At 40.5% G+C, this 12,391-nt stretch overlaps 1 protein-coding gene across 3 annotated transcripts in view; it reads right to left on the bottom strand.

The window, feature by feature from the left end:
* LOC148105779 (protein NLRC3-like) overlaps positions 1–12,391 on the bottom strand; it is a 342,596-nt gene that overhangs the window by 324,226 nt on the left and 5,979 nt on the right. For 2 of the 3 annotated variants that reach the window (XM_087838919.1, XM_087838920.1), the window contains exons 7-8: positions 8,557–8,733; positions 6,635–6,811 (exon numbers count right to left, since the gene is read on the bottom strand). The exons of the other annotated variant lie outside the window; for it this stretch is intronic. In XM_087838919.1, the coding sequence (XP_087695045.1) occupies positions 6,635–6,811; positions 8,557–8,733 (354 nt within the window). The remainder of the gene's footprint in view (positions 1–6,634; positions 6,812–8,556; positions 8,734–12,391) is intronic. 3 annotated transcript variants of the gene reach the window in all.

Genomic DNA, 12,391 nt, shown 5'->3' on the forward strand with positions numbered 1-12,391 from the left:
CTGGACTAACAACACTGGTCTCTATGTGCAGCTGGCTGTGAGACCAGTGCTCAGGGAGCGTCTACAAAGTGCAACACTGAAAGATCATCACACACTAATTTGCTTCCAGCACTTTCACACAAACATCTACTGTCATTATTGTCACCAAACTCTGTGGATCCTTTATTGCAAATTCAAATGGCATCAAATGGTCAGACAAAAGAGGGTTATGAGGAAATATGATGAAATGTTGTGTATTAGCAGCAAGTTATTGAATCATTTTCCTCAGAAACCAAACAAAATGATTGACAAACATGTTTTTACAAACTCAGTGTTGGACTTGGATCAGCAGGATAAGTTGATGTTTAAAGGCATTTGAGTCTTGCTGTATGAGAGTCCAGTTATTACTCAATATTTCCTCCAAACCATCAACGTGTCTTTTAGACCCCATTCCTAAAAAACTGCTCAAAGAATTCCTGCCATTAATTAATTCTTCGATCTTAAATATGATCAACCTATCTCTAATAATCGGCTATGTACCACAGGCCTTCAAGCTGGCTGTAGTGAAACCTTTACTCAAAAAGCCATCTCTAGACCCAGCAGTCTTAGCTAATTATAGGCCAATCTCCAACCTTCCTTCTTAATGATTGGGGATTTCAACCTCCACGTGGATGATCTTAGCTGTAGCATGGCCTCTGACTTTTTATCTATTACAGACTCTTTTAGTTTTATTCAGCATGTCTCTGGACCCACCCATGTTAAAGGCCACACCTTGGACCTTGTGTTTTCTCTTGGCTTAGACATAACTAATGTCTGTGTTAAAGACGTACAAGTGAGTGACCATTCCTGTGTTACTTTTAGTCTTTGCTTCCCACTGTACGCACCACCTTCTAATCTCATGTTCCATAAGCGGTTCATAAATCAGGATGTTGCTTTGAAGTTTTCTAATATGTTGGACCCTCATGTGATTAGTGGCTGCACTGATGCTGATGTTGCTACACAGTGTTTTAATAATCACTGCTTGGAGATTTTAAATTCAGTGGCACCTATGAAATCTGTCATTGCTGCCCCAAAAAGAGCTCATTCGTGGATAAATGATGATGTAAGGAAGGTCAAAAGAATCTGTAGAAAAGTAGAACGTCTTTGGAAATCAACCAAACTCGAAGTTCACAGGCTCCACCTTAGGGAACTTTGGGTTTCCTTACATGAAACCATAAAAACAGCCAGATCAGCATATTTTTCTCAGTTAATATCATCAAGCAAGAGAAATTCCAAGGTACTGTTTGACTCCATAAACTCTATTGTTTCCCCCGTGGTCCACCGAGTACCTGTGACATCTATATCTGAGAGTGATGAGTTTCTGAATTTCTTTGTGGATAAAGTTGATCATGTCCGTATGAGCATTGGTTCTTCAATACCATCTGTTTGTGTCTCTGGGTCACCTCCCCCTCATTTACTGTCAGTGTTTAACCCAATGACCATACATGACCTTTCACTCCTGCTGGATAAAATCAAAATTACCACTTGTGCAAATGACATTCTACCTGCTGGGCTGTTTAAAAATGCTCTCTCTGTCATTGGCCCCTCTATTGTAGAGATATGCAATGCCTCTCTTTTAACAGGTGTGGTCCCTACATTCTGTAAACATGCTGTTGTTGAGCCGATATTAAAAAAGAGCAGTTTGGATCCAACTCAGCTTAAGAATTATAGGCCTATCTCTAAGCTTCCATTATTATCAAAAATTCTGGAAAAAGTAATTGCAGATCAACTTACCACTTTTTTAGAAAAACATGAAATTTATGACAAATTTCAGTCAGGTTTACGTAAAAGTCACTCAACAGAAACCGCATTACTTAAAGTCTCTAGTGACATTATGATGTCAGCTGACTCCGGAGCATCCTCAGTCATGGTTTTGTTGGACTTGACATCTGCCTTTGACACCATTGACCACACCATCCTGATTAACAGGCTCCGGGACGTAGTTGGTGTGTCTGGTCTGGCTTTGAAGTGGTTTCAGTCATATCTCTCCAACAGATCTTTTAGTGTTTTTGCAAATCGGTTTATGTCACATTCTAAAAATCTGAGATGTGGGGTACCGCAGGGTTCAGTTCTGGGTCCTATTCTTTTTCTTTTGTACATGTTACCTCTAGGACTTATAATTAGGCAGTTCCCTGAGGTGTCTTATCACTTCTATGCTGATGATATTTAGCTCTATTGTTCTTTTAAGCCGATGGAAGTCCATAAACTGTCCTCTTTAATTAAATGTTTAGCTTCCATTGAACAGTGGCTTGGTGACAACTACTTACAGTTGAACTCTGAGAAGTCAGAAACATTAATTATTGCCCCTGACAACCAGATATCTCTAATCAAACAGCATCTTGGTTCTCTTGGCTCATCTGTTCACCTGAGCCTCAGGTACCTTGGTGTGATCTTTGATTCTGCCATGTCCCTAGAACAACACTCTCGCCAGTTAATTAGGAACTGCCTTTTTCAGCTAAGAAACATCTCCAAACTGCGAACTTTGCTGTCTAAGTCTGAGTTAGAAATGGTTATTCATGCTTTTATTTCTTCTCGCTTAGATTATTGTAACACCCTTTTTCTTTGTTTGAGCAAAAGAAATCTTGACCGTCTCCAGTTAGTCCAGAATGCTGCTGCAAGGCTTTTAACTAAGACACGGAAAAGAGAGCACATTACACCAGTGTTACGTTCATTACACTGGCTTCCAGTACATTTTAGAATTCATTTTAAAATCTTGATACTGACTTTTAAAGCTTTGAATTATGATGCCCCTGCTTAAATTTCTGATCTTTTAGAACCCCACGCTCCCTCTCGCAGCCTGAGATCTTCTAATCAAAGGCTGTTGGTAGTCCCACGAACTCGTTTTAAGACCAGAGGAGATAGATCTTCTAGAGCGGTGGCCCCCAGGTTGTGGAATGCTCTCCCTACATCATTACGTTGCCTTGATTGTATTTATTCTTTTAAAAAGCAGCTTAAGACTCATTTATTTAGATTGGCTTTTAATTAGATTTGTGCTGTGTTTTATTATTAATGTATTTTATGTATTTCTGTTTTATATTACTGTGAAGTACTTTGTGGTTTTTATCCTGTGAAAAGTGCTATATAAATGAATTGATTTGATTTGATTTGATTTCATATCAAACATCCTTGAAAGAGTAGTTGTCAAACAGCTAACAGATCATCTGCAGAGGAATGGTTTATTTGAAGAGTTTCAGTCAGGTTTCAGAGTTCATCACAGCACAGAAACAGCTTTAGTGAAGGTTACAAATGATCTTCTTATGGCCTCTGACAGTGGACTCATCTCTGTGCTTGTCCTGCTAGACCTCAGTGCAGCATTCGATACTGTTGACCATAATATCCTATTAGAGCGATTAGAACATGCTGTAGGTATTACAGGTACTGCACTGCAGTGGTTTGTATCATATCTATCTAATAGACTCCAATTTGTGCATGTAAATGGAGAGTACTCTTCACACACTGAGGTTAATTATGGAGTTCCACAGGGTTCAGTGCTAGGACCAATTCTGTTTACATTATACATGCTTCGCCTAGGCAGCATCATTAGAAGACATAGCATACATTTTCACTGCTATGCGATGACACCCAGCTCTATCTGTCCATGAAGCCAGATAACACACACCAATTAGTTAAACTGCAGGAATGTCTTAAAGACATAAAGACCTGGATGGCCGCTAACCTTCTGCTTCTTAATTCAGATAAAACTGAGGTCATTGTACTCGGCGCTGAAAAGCTTAGAAATATGGTATCTAACCAGATTCTTACTCTGGATGGCATTACCTTGGCCTCCAGTAACACTGTGAGGAACCTTGGAGTCATTTTTGACCAGGACATGTCCTTCAACGCACATATTAAACAAATATGTAAGACTGCTTTCTTCCATTTGCGCAACATCTCTAAAATTAGAAATATCCTGTCTCAGAGTGATGCTGAAAAACTAGTTCATGCATTTATTACTTCCAGGCTGGACTACTGCAATTCATTATTATCAGGATGTCCAAAAAACTCACTGAAAAGCCTTCAGCTAATCCAAAATGCTGCAGCAAGAGTCCTGACAGGGACTAGAAAGAGAGAGAAGATTTCTCCTGTTTTGGCTTCCCTTCATTGGCTTCCTGTTTAATCCAGAATTGAATTCAAAATCCTGCTCCTCACATACAAGGTCTTAAATAATCAGGCCCCATCTTATCTTAATGACCTTGTAGTATCATATCTCCCTATTAGAGCACTTCGCTCTCACACTGCAGGCCTACTTGTTGTTCCTAGAGTATTTAAAAGTAGAATGGGAGGGAGAGCCTTCAGTTTTCAGGCCCCTCTTCTGTGGAACCAGCTTCCAGTTTGGATTCGGGAGACAGACACTATCTCTACTTTTAAGATTGGGCTTAAAACTTTCCTTTTTGCTAAAGCATATAGTTAGGGCTGGACCAGGTGACCCTGAATCCTCCCTTAGTTATGCTGCAATAGACGTAGGCTGCCGGGGGAATTCCCATGATGCATTGAATTTTTCCTTTCCAGTCACCTTTCTCACTATGTATTAATAGACTTCTCTGCATTGAATCATATCTGTTATTAACCTCTGTCTCTCTTCCACAGCATGTCTTTATCCTGTCTTCCTTCTCTCACCCCAACCAATCACAGCAGATGGCCGCCACTCCCTGAGCCTGGTTCTGCCGGAGGTTTCTTCCTGTTAAAAGGGAGTTTTTCCTTTCCACTGTCGCCAAAGTGCTTGCTCATAGGGGGTCACATGATTGTTGGGTTTTTCTCTGTATCTATGAAGCGCCTTGAGGCATCTTTTGTTGTGATTTGGCGCTATATAAATAAAATTGAATTGAATTGAATTGAATTGAATGGATGATGTTCTTTCAGTGTTGCACTTTGTAGACGCTCCCTGAGCCTCACAGCCAGCTGCACATGGACCAGCTGACATTACCCAGCATTAGAGGCGGGTGTAAAAAATGGATTTTCCTATTTAAATGGTTTTAATTTGAATAAAGCGATGTTGATTCATTCAATCCTGAATCGATTTTTAATATAAATGTATTTTGCCAGAATCTCAGGTTAAAGCTCCCAAAAGTATTTCAACAACAACCAAACAGATAAAACAGTAAATGAGAGCAGCTAAACACACAAAGATGGAAACACAGAGCGTGGATTGTTCACTCGACGGCACGTACACGGACACGCCGTCGGGGCTGAAAGTGGACAGCTCACAGATCCTGAAGCTGCAGGTTTCATCTGTCTCCAACCAAAACTGAGTGAACCAGCAGCAAAAGAAGATCCAAACTACGCTTTACGTTTGATGAACATCGTCATGAATTCTCTCTGACTTTGACGTTTACTTCCTGCACAGCTCTCTCTCTCTCTCAGTGTACTTCAACAACAGTTTACCTTCAAAAATCTCTTTTCTGCATTATTCACTGCTTATTACGCACCAGTATGCTGTTGTGTTCACTGCTGTCGGCCTCCAAAAACAAAGCCTCATTTCTGTTCAATACTGAAGAAATTTAAACCTTTTAAAATGATGACAGATTACAAAATCTCAGCTGTGTCTGTAATCAAACCTCTGTAACTTTGCTTCACTTCAGCAGCATCAGGTCATGTTCACATGTTGATTCATGGTTTGCTTCAGTTTTTGATCGACTGCAGAATATTTTGAAGGTTATCTGCTATAAAAAGCCAGAACAGGAAAATCTGCTTCATGTGTTTCTGTTTGATCCTCAGTGACTTTGACACAAAGGTGTCAGGGTTCCTGGGTCGGTGACCCAGTGCTTTCCGTTTTGTTCATGTTCAGTTTATTTTGCCACTTCCTGTTTCATTTCCTGTTTGTTCCTGTCACCTCGTCTCGTGCCATTAGCCAGATTATGTTCAGCTGTGTACTCACCGGTCTCTCATTATCATCCTCATCAGTCTGTGTATTTAAGTCTTCTGTTTCCATTCGTTCTTTGTCGTGTCATTGATGATGTTCGTGTGATGTTGTCCTCCCCGTGTTCTCTCAGTCAGTCAGCCATTCAGTGTTCCAGCCAGTCAGTGTCCGTTCACCCTCTGTTCCTCCACTCCTTATAATAAACATCCACCAGTCTTCACCTACCTGTGAGTCCTGCGTTTGGGTTCCTTCTTCCTCGCCTCCACACAACGCCTGACAAAAGGCCTCTGCTGTGATGATCACACCTCTGATCAAGTCTCACAGTGTCAGCCTTGTGTTTATACATATGGATATGTGCTGATAAATGATCAGAATTATAATATTTCTCTCTGTCTGTCTGCTGTGTGCTGTGATCTTTGACCTGCTAAAGACAGTCAGCTGTGGATTATTCATTGTTGTGTCTGATACTTAGAACTGTGAGGAAGAACACTACACAGTTAATCAGGGTCCCCTCTCTCTGAATCAGGAAAGGTGGGCAGGCCGCGTGTGGGCCGCGGGCCATACGTTGAGTATCACTGTTTGAAATGTGAACATTGTTCTGCTGCAGTCAATGGACTAAACCAGAGAAGAAGAAAACAGACTTTACCATGAAGATCCTCGGTGTGAATCAGTATAATATCAGCCTGATGTCTGCAGTTTAGTGTCAGCACAACTTTCACATCATATTCATCTCAGCACAACTAAAACATGCTGACTGACCTCAGAGTTTCAAGTCCACATCCTGGACTCTCCAGAAAACCACACAGATGCTTCACTCCTGAATCCTGCAGCTTGTAGTTCTTACTCAGGTCCAGCTCTCTCAGATGGGAGGGGTTGGACTTCAGCGCTGCTCCCAGATAATCACAGCTGATCTTTGACAAACCGCAGTCTCTCAATCTGTATAAAGAATGAAAGATGTAAGTATATTAGACAAAGTGTGAGCTTGAAATCATTCAGTGTTTCATCATCTGTTCAGAGCTGAAGAAGGTTCAGAATGTAGAAGTTTAGAAAATGGAAACTCCAAACAGCTGAAGCCAACAGGAAGCAGCTTCAAACAAACACAACAAGAGAAAAAACTCTGAACGTTTCACATTAAAGTCGTACATTTCTCATAAAAACAGGAAAAAGACTTGAAATAGTTCTGTTTTTCCTTCCAGGAACCACAAGGCTTCACTTTTAAAGGTGAAGTGTGAAAGAAATGGACATATTTGAAGTCCAACACCTTTTTCCAGTCACATTATTAAAGCAGACAAACTACAAGCTCATTTTCATTCCAACAAGTCATCTTCTGACCTGGACTAACAACACTGGTCTCTATTTGCAGCTGGCTGTGAGACCAGTGCTCAGGGAGCGTCTACAAAGTGCAACACTGAAAGAACATCACACACTAATTTCCTTCCATCATCCAACCTGAAGAGGATACAGAGACGGCTCCCCTTCAAAGTAAAAGCTGCTCCTTTTGGACACAGTATCAAAGAAAGTCTACAGTATAACATAGAAAAGACAAAAAAAAGTTTTGCTTGTTTTTAAATTGTGCAGAAATGAAACTACACTAAGCTCAATTATGTGACAGACATTTCATCCCATGTCAGTTTGGCCTCATCCTGGGCCGGATTATCCAGCACACACTCTGACCACAGGCCCAGGGGCCACGCACAGCTGGGCTCCATCCAAGAGACAGGAAACAAACCAAAACAATAATAAAAAGCACCATGTGATCTTCTTACATCTTCAAGACAATCATAGTAAAAACATGAGCATATTTGTTTCCTGATAAAATGATGTGACAGGTAGAACAGAGTAAAGTGGTGGTGTCACAGCCTTTCTCCCCTCTGCTGCCGAGGCTGTTAGTCTCTCCCAAACTCAGCTACAGGACTTCCAAATGAATGAAAGCAGCAGAAGTGGCTTTACAAATGAAAGAGGAAGAGGAGAAGAAGAGGAGAGGGAGGCCACCCTGACCATCACTCCAGCTGAAAACATCACACTTCCATTAAAGTTGGTGAGAAAATGTTGAGCAGGATGAGCTGCTGGCTAATCTGGAGGCTGTAGCAGCAGCTCACAGTCACAGTGGATTTCCACTCATGAAAAAGCTCTGGCTGCTTCATTTCTCATCTCATATCAGAGACTTTAAAGCTTCACTGAAGCTGTACTGTGATGCTTCCATATTCCAGTGAGGCCTCCATATGATTTCAGCTGTTCTGTACACACACTGTGTGCCCTGTATGGCTCAAAGTCTCTGCAGCCTGTTTTTATCTGCTATCATCAGATCTTCATCATCCTCATTCACATCCCTCACACACTCTACAGCCTCATTAGCACTGACTTCATCTTCACTGACTGATGGAGCACAACATGAACCTGTGGAGGCTGAAACACTGTCCTGTCAAACATCTCCCCGTCACCACTCCACTTCTGTCAGCCTTTAAATGAACCCTGCTCAAGTTTGTCACTTCTCTTTGGAGCCAAAAGGAAAAACTGTTGTTCAGTCGTTTGGAAAAACACAACATTTCTGAAAGCACTCAAACTTCTTCACATTTGTCTTCAGACACATCCTGAACATTCAGAGACTAAAGAAAGTTTCAAACATCAATCAAAGACCTGAAATATAGAAAAACTAAAACAGCCGCAGTCAGTGAACTCACCTCAGAGTCTCCAGTCGACAGTTTGGACTCTCCAGTCCAGCACACAGAAGCTTCATCCCTGAATCCTTGAGGTCATAATTTCTACTCATGTCCAGCTCTGTCATATGGGAGGGGTTGGACTTCAGAGCTGAGGCCACAACTTCACAGTGAGTCTTTGAGAGTCCACACCAAGTCAGTCTGTGATGATAGAAAATATAAAATGTGTCATTATAAAAGCAGAAAATCTGCATTATAAACTAGAGATGGACCGATCCGATATTACGTATCGGTATCGGTCCGATACTGACCCAAATTACTGGATCGGATATCGGCGAGAAATAAAAAATGTAATCCGATCCATTAAATATCAAAAAAGCACCTCACAAAACTTGCTACAGGCATAACTCGGCTCATAACCGTAGCACGTAGCAGCAGCGTGGTCACCAGATAGAGCGGCTGTATTTGTAGCCTTGCTAGCAAACCAGCATTTCATCTCCGAGGACGTTTTCCCAGAGAGAAGTAAAGCAAGTGTGTAAGTTCATCTCTGAATGTTTGTAAAGCGTTCCCGCGTTAAGCTTAACAACCGATACATGGAGCGACTACCTCTTCTCTCCCCCTCCCTCTCCTGCTGCTACTTCAATCGTGAAACTGATTAATGATCAGCTGATCAGCTTTTCTGTCGAGAGTCCGTCTCTCTTGTTTGTTTTTGGCCCACTTTGCACCAGAAAGAGGAAACCAGCGGCTGAACAACAGCAGCACGTTTAAGCTTGATAAGCTGTTGTTAGAATTTATTTAATATTACTTTCTACACCAGGATCCTTTTCTATGTAGCTGACGGCTGGTAATTGTGCAGGGGCGGATCTAGCAAAGTTTAGCCAGGGGGGCCGATAGGGCATGAACAGGGAAAAGGGGACACAGAGACATACTTTTCTTTCTTATTCTCATTTAAAATGTCGAGCTTTTAATAAATAATTATCTGACTCTTACACCCAAAGTTTTAATCTGATGTAAAATATATAGAAGTCCATTACTGTATATAGTAACTGTTAAGTCTAATATAACCTAGTAAGCTATAGTACTTTTCCCTTTGGGAACCATCTGTGCAGTCTGCAATTCTGTTGAAGAAAGATGTTGAATCTATTTAATCATTCTTGAAAAGTAATTTATTTCTGTGCATTTTCCCCCCTGCATCAAATTAAATTTGATTACATCAATTAAGCATCGTGAGGTGGGGGGTGGTTCCCTTTTTTTTTTTTTTGCTGGGAGTTTGCAACCCTATTAGTTAGGTTGCTTAATATTTCTGCTAAGTACTCTTTAAAATACCAGAATAGGGAGGATGGAGAAGGTTTAAGTTTATTAGATTGATCAGTGTTGCTGAACTAGGAAATATAGTGCAGTGTATTTTTTACATACAGGTATAACAGAATAGCTTTAGTTATTTATTTAAACTTGAGTATAAACTTACACAAAATGCAGCAAGATATTAAAAAAACGTTTTATTGATTAAAAAACACTATATCGGATTCATATCGGTATCGGCAGATATCCAAATTTATGATATCGGTATCGGTATCGGACATAAAAAAGTGGTATCGTGCCATCTCTATTATAAACACAGACTGAATGTATATGAAGACAAAACAGAGTGAGGTCATAATCTGATGAATCTGCTCTTCACATCTGTGCTTCAGCTCCTCTTACTGTGTTTGACATGACACAACGATTGAGTCTCTCTCAGACCTGCAGACTTTTAATGAGAATCTTTGTTTGGCTTTAATCTGCAGATGAAGGAGGAAGATGGTGTCACATTTAGGCTTCCATAATGTCCACAGTCTGTCACTGAGATCTGATCCAGAGTCAGAGTGAAGACACACATTTGGACTGTTTCCTGTTTTGAATCTGACTCCAGAACATTTTGAATGAGTTCAGCTCAGTGAAGAGTTCCAGTTGGAAAGATGATCTCTGTTTGCTACCTGCTATCAGGTACGACTGTTCACGTCCACACGCAGGAAAAACCTGCTGACTGTTACCAAACGGAGCAGAAATCTCATCACTGGACAATAATGATGAATGAACTCAGAGCTGCTGATATCAGATCTGATTTCAGTGGAACTAAACACAGAAATGATTGGCTCATTTTATCTTTCTGAGCCATTATCTGCTGGTGTGTCGCTAGTTGGCAGAAAATGATTTGTATTCCTGTTCAGGGCTTCAGTGTTTATGAGTCCAGATCCAGGTGACAGCACCTGTCTGTGTCCAGCAGCAGCCTGTATTCACTTTGAATATTGTTATAACCTGACATGGATCAGTTTGTCTTTGATTGGTTTGTAAATGTCGCTGTTTCCATTGGACCTGAGTGACGGTACAAAGACAGAGAGGGAGAGAAAGGAGAGAGAGGATGGAGACAACAAAGAGAGAGCAAACACCAACAGGTGAGAGTGGACAGGTGACCAAGGTCAGCAACCAATCAGAGAGCTTCTGTTTGACCCACAGTCACTGATGATGACTGCACATAACCAAGCAGTGTGTTACTCTGATATCAAATATGGATCCTGCTCTTATAATAATGATCATCAGATGATATTATTGTGTTATTTTGTAGCTGAATACGATGTTTGTGTGATTATCAGTGAAAGAAGCAGTAAGGAGGATGGAGAGAGAGAGAGGACAGAGGGTGAAGTTAGAAACACTAAAAGGATTTTTCATGGATTTCATGGATGATTTGATTGATTTCCAGCAGGACACTTAACCCTTTAAGACCTACCATAGAACAGAGTCCTCCAGAGCTTATATTATATTTTTACACTCTGTAGTGCCATTTTTGAGAGCATTTCAAGTTGCTATACATCAATACAACCATTATAGCCCAAATTTTAATAATATGTATGCATTAAATGCATAGTAATTACATAAATTGCAAAAATGTGAAATAAACTACAAAAAATTGAAAATCATTTTTGTTTTTTTAACATATATTTCTAGTTAGAGAAATTTAAGAGGCTTATCCCTCAAAACTGTAAATACAAAAAAGTTGCACAAAATAGTTTCCCACCACAGGAAATATATTTTGAGTGTCTTCATAGTTTTATTTTTGAAATACACCAATTTTTATATACTGCAGGAAAAACGAATATAAATATTATAGTGCAAATTTGCAAAAAAGCAGCATATGCATCAAAATAAATTTCCAGCAGTGCAATCTGAGACCAAAGCATCCCAGAAACGACACAGAAAGTCATAAAGTCAAACATAACTTTTAAAAACACAAGTATAGGCTCATGAGGCCCTGATGGTAAAAAACTACATTTCCGCGAAAATGACGTCACTTCCGGTTTCGGGCAGGTGATGGCGATAGTTCGCGCTGACGTCTATTCCAACATAACAAGTGTTATGAACAGCTGATCGGATCGGCAAAGCGTGTTTCTGGAATATTATGTTGTTGTTGCTGCAAGCGCTTTTTATGCAGTTTTTGCAAAGCTATATGTGGAAGGAAACTGTGACGGAGGACAAACTGATGGCATAAGATGTAAGTACAAATCCTCCAGTTTCATATGCAAAAAAAAATTATTGCGCCAGCTTGCGTGGTTGCAGAGCTACCAGGATTTAAAAATAGTTGCGCAAAACGGAGCGTGCCCGCTCCGACCGGTTTTAAAGGGTTAAACATGCAGTGGACGTCCTAAAGAACATATTCACTGATATGAAACGTGTCATTGAACTGGATTAATATCAGTGGAAACATGGTGGAAACAGCTGTGACTGCATGGATGTGACACACTTCAAATCTGTTCTCCACTCTTGGATTTGGGATCCATGGAGCTGCTGCTGAGTCTGTACAATAAAGGAATGGTGTGGAAGG

The sequence above is a fragment of the Neolamprologus brichardi genome, chromosome 3, assembly GCF_056152115.1.
Source record: "Neolamprologus brichardi isolate AB-2024 chromosome 3, ASM5615211v1, whole genome shotgun sequence".
Classification (NCBI taxonomy): Eukaryota; Metazoa; Chordata; class Actinopteri; order Cichliformes; family Cichlidae; genus Neolamprologus; species Neolamprologus brichardi.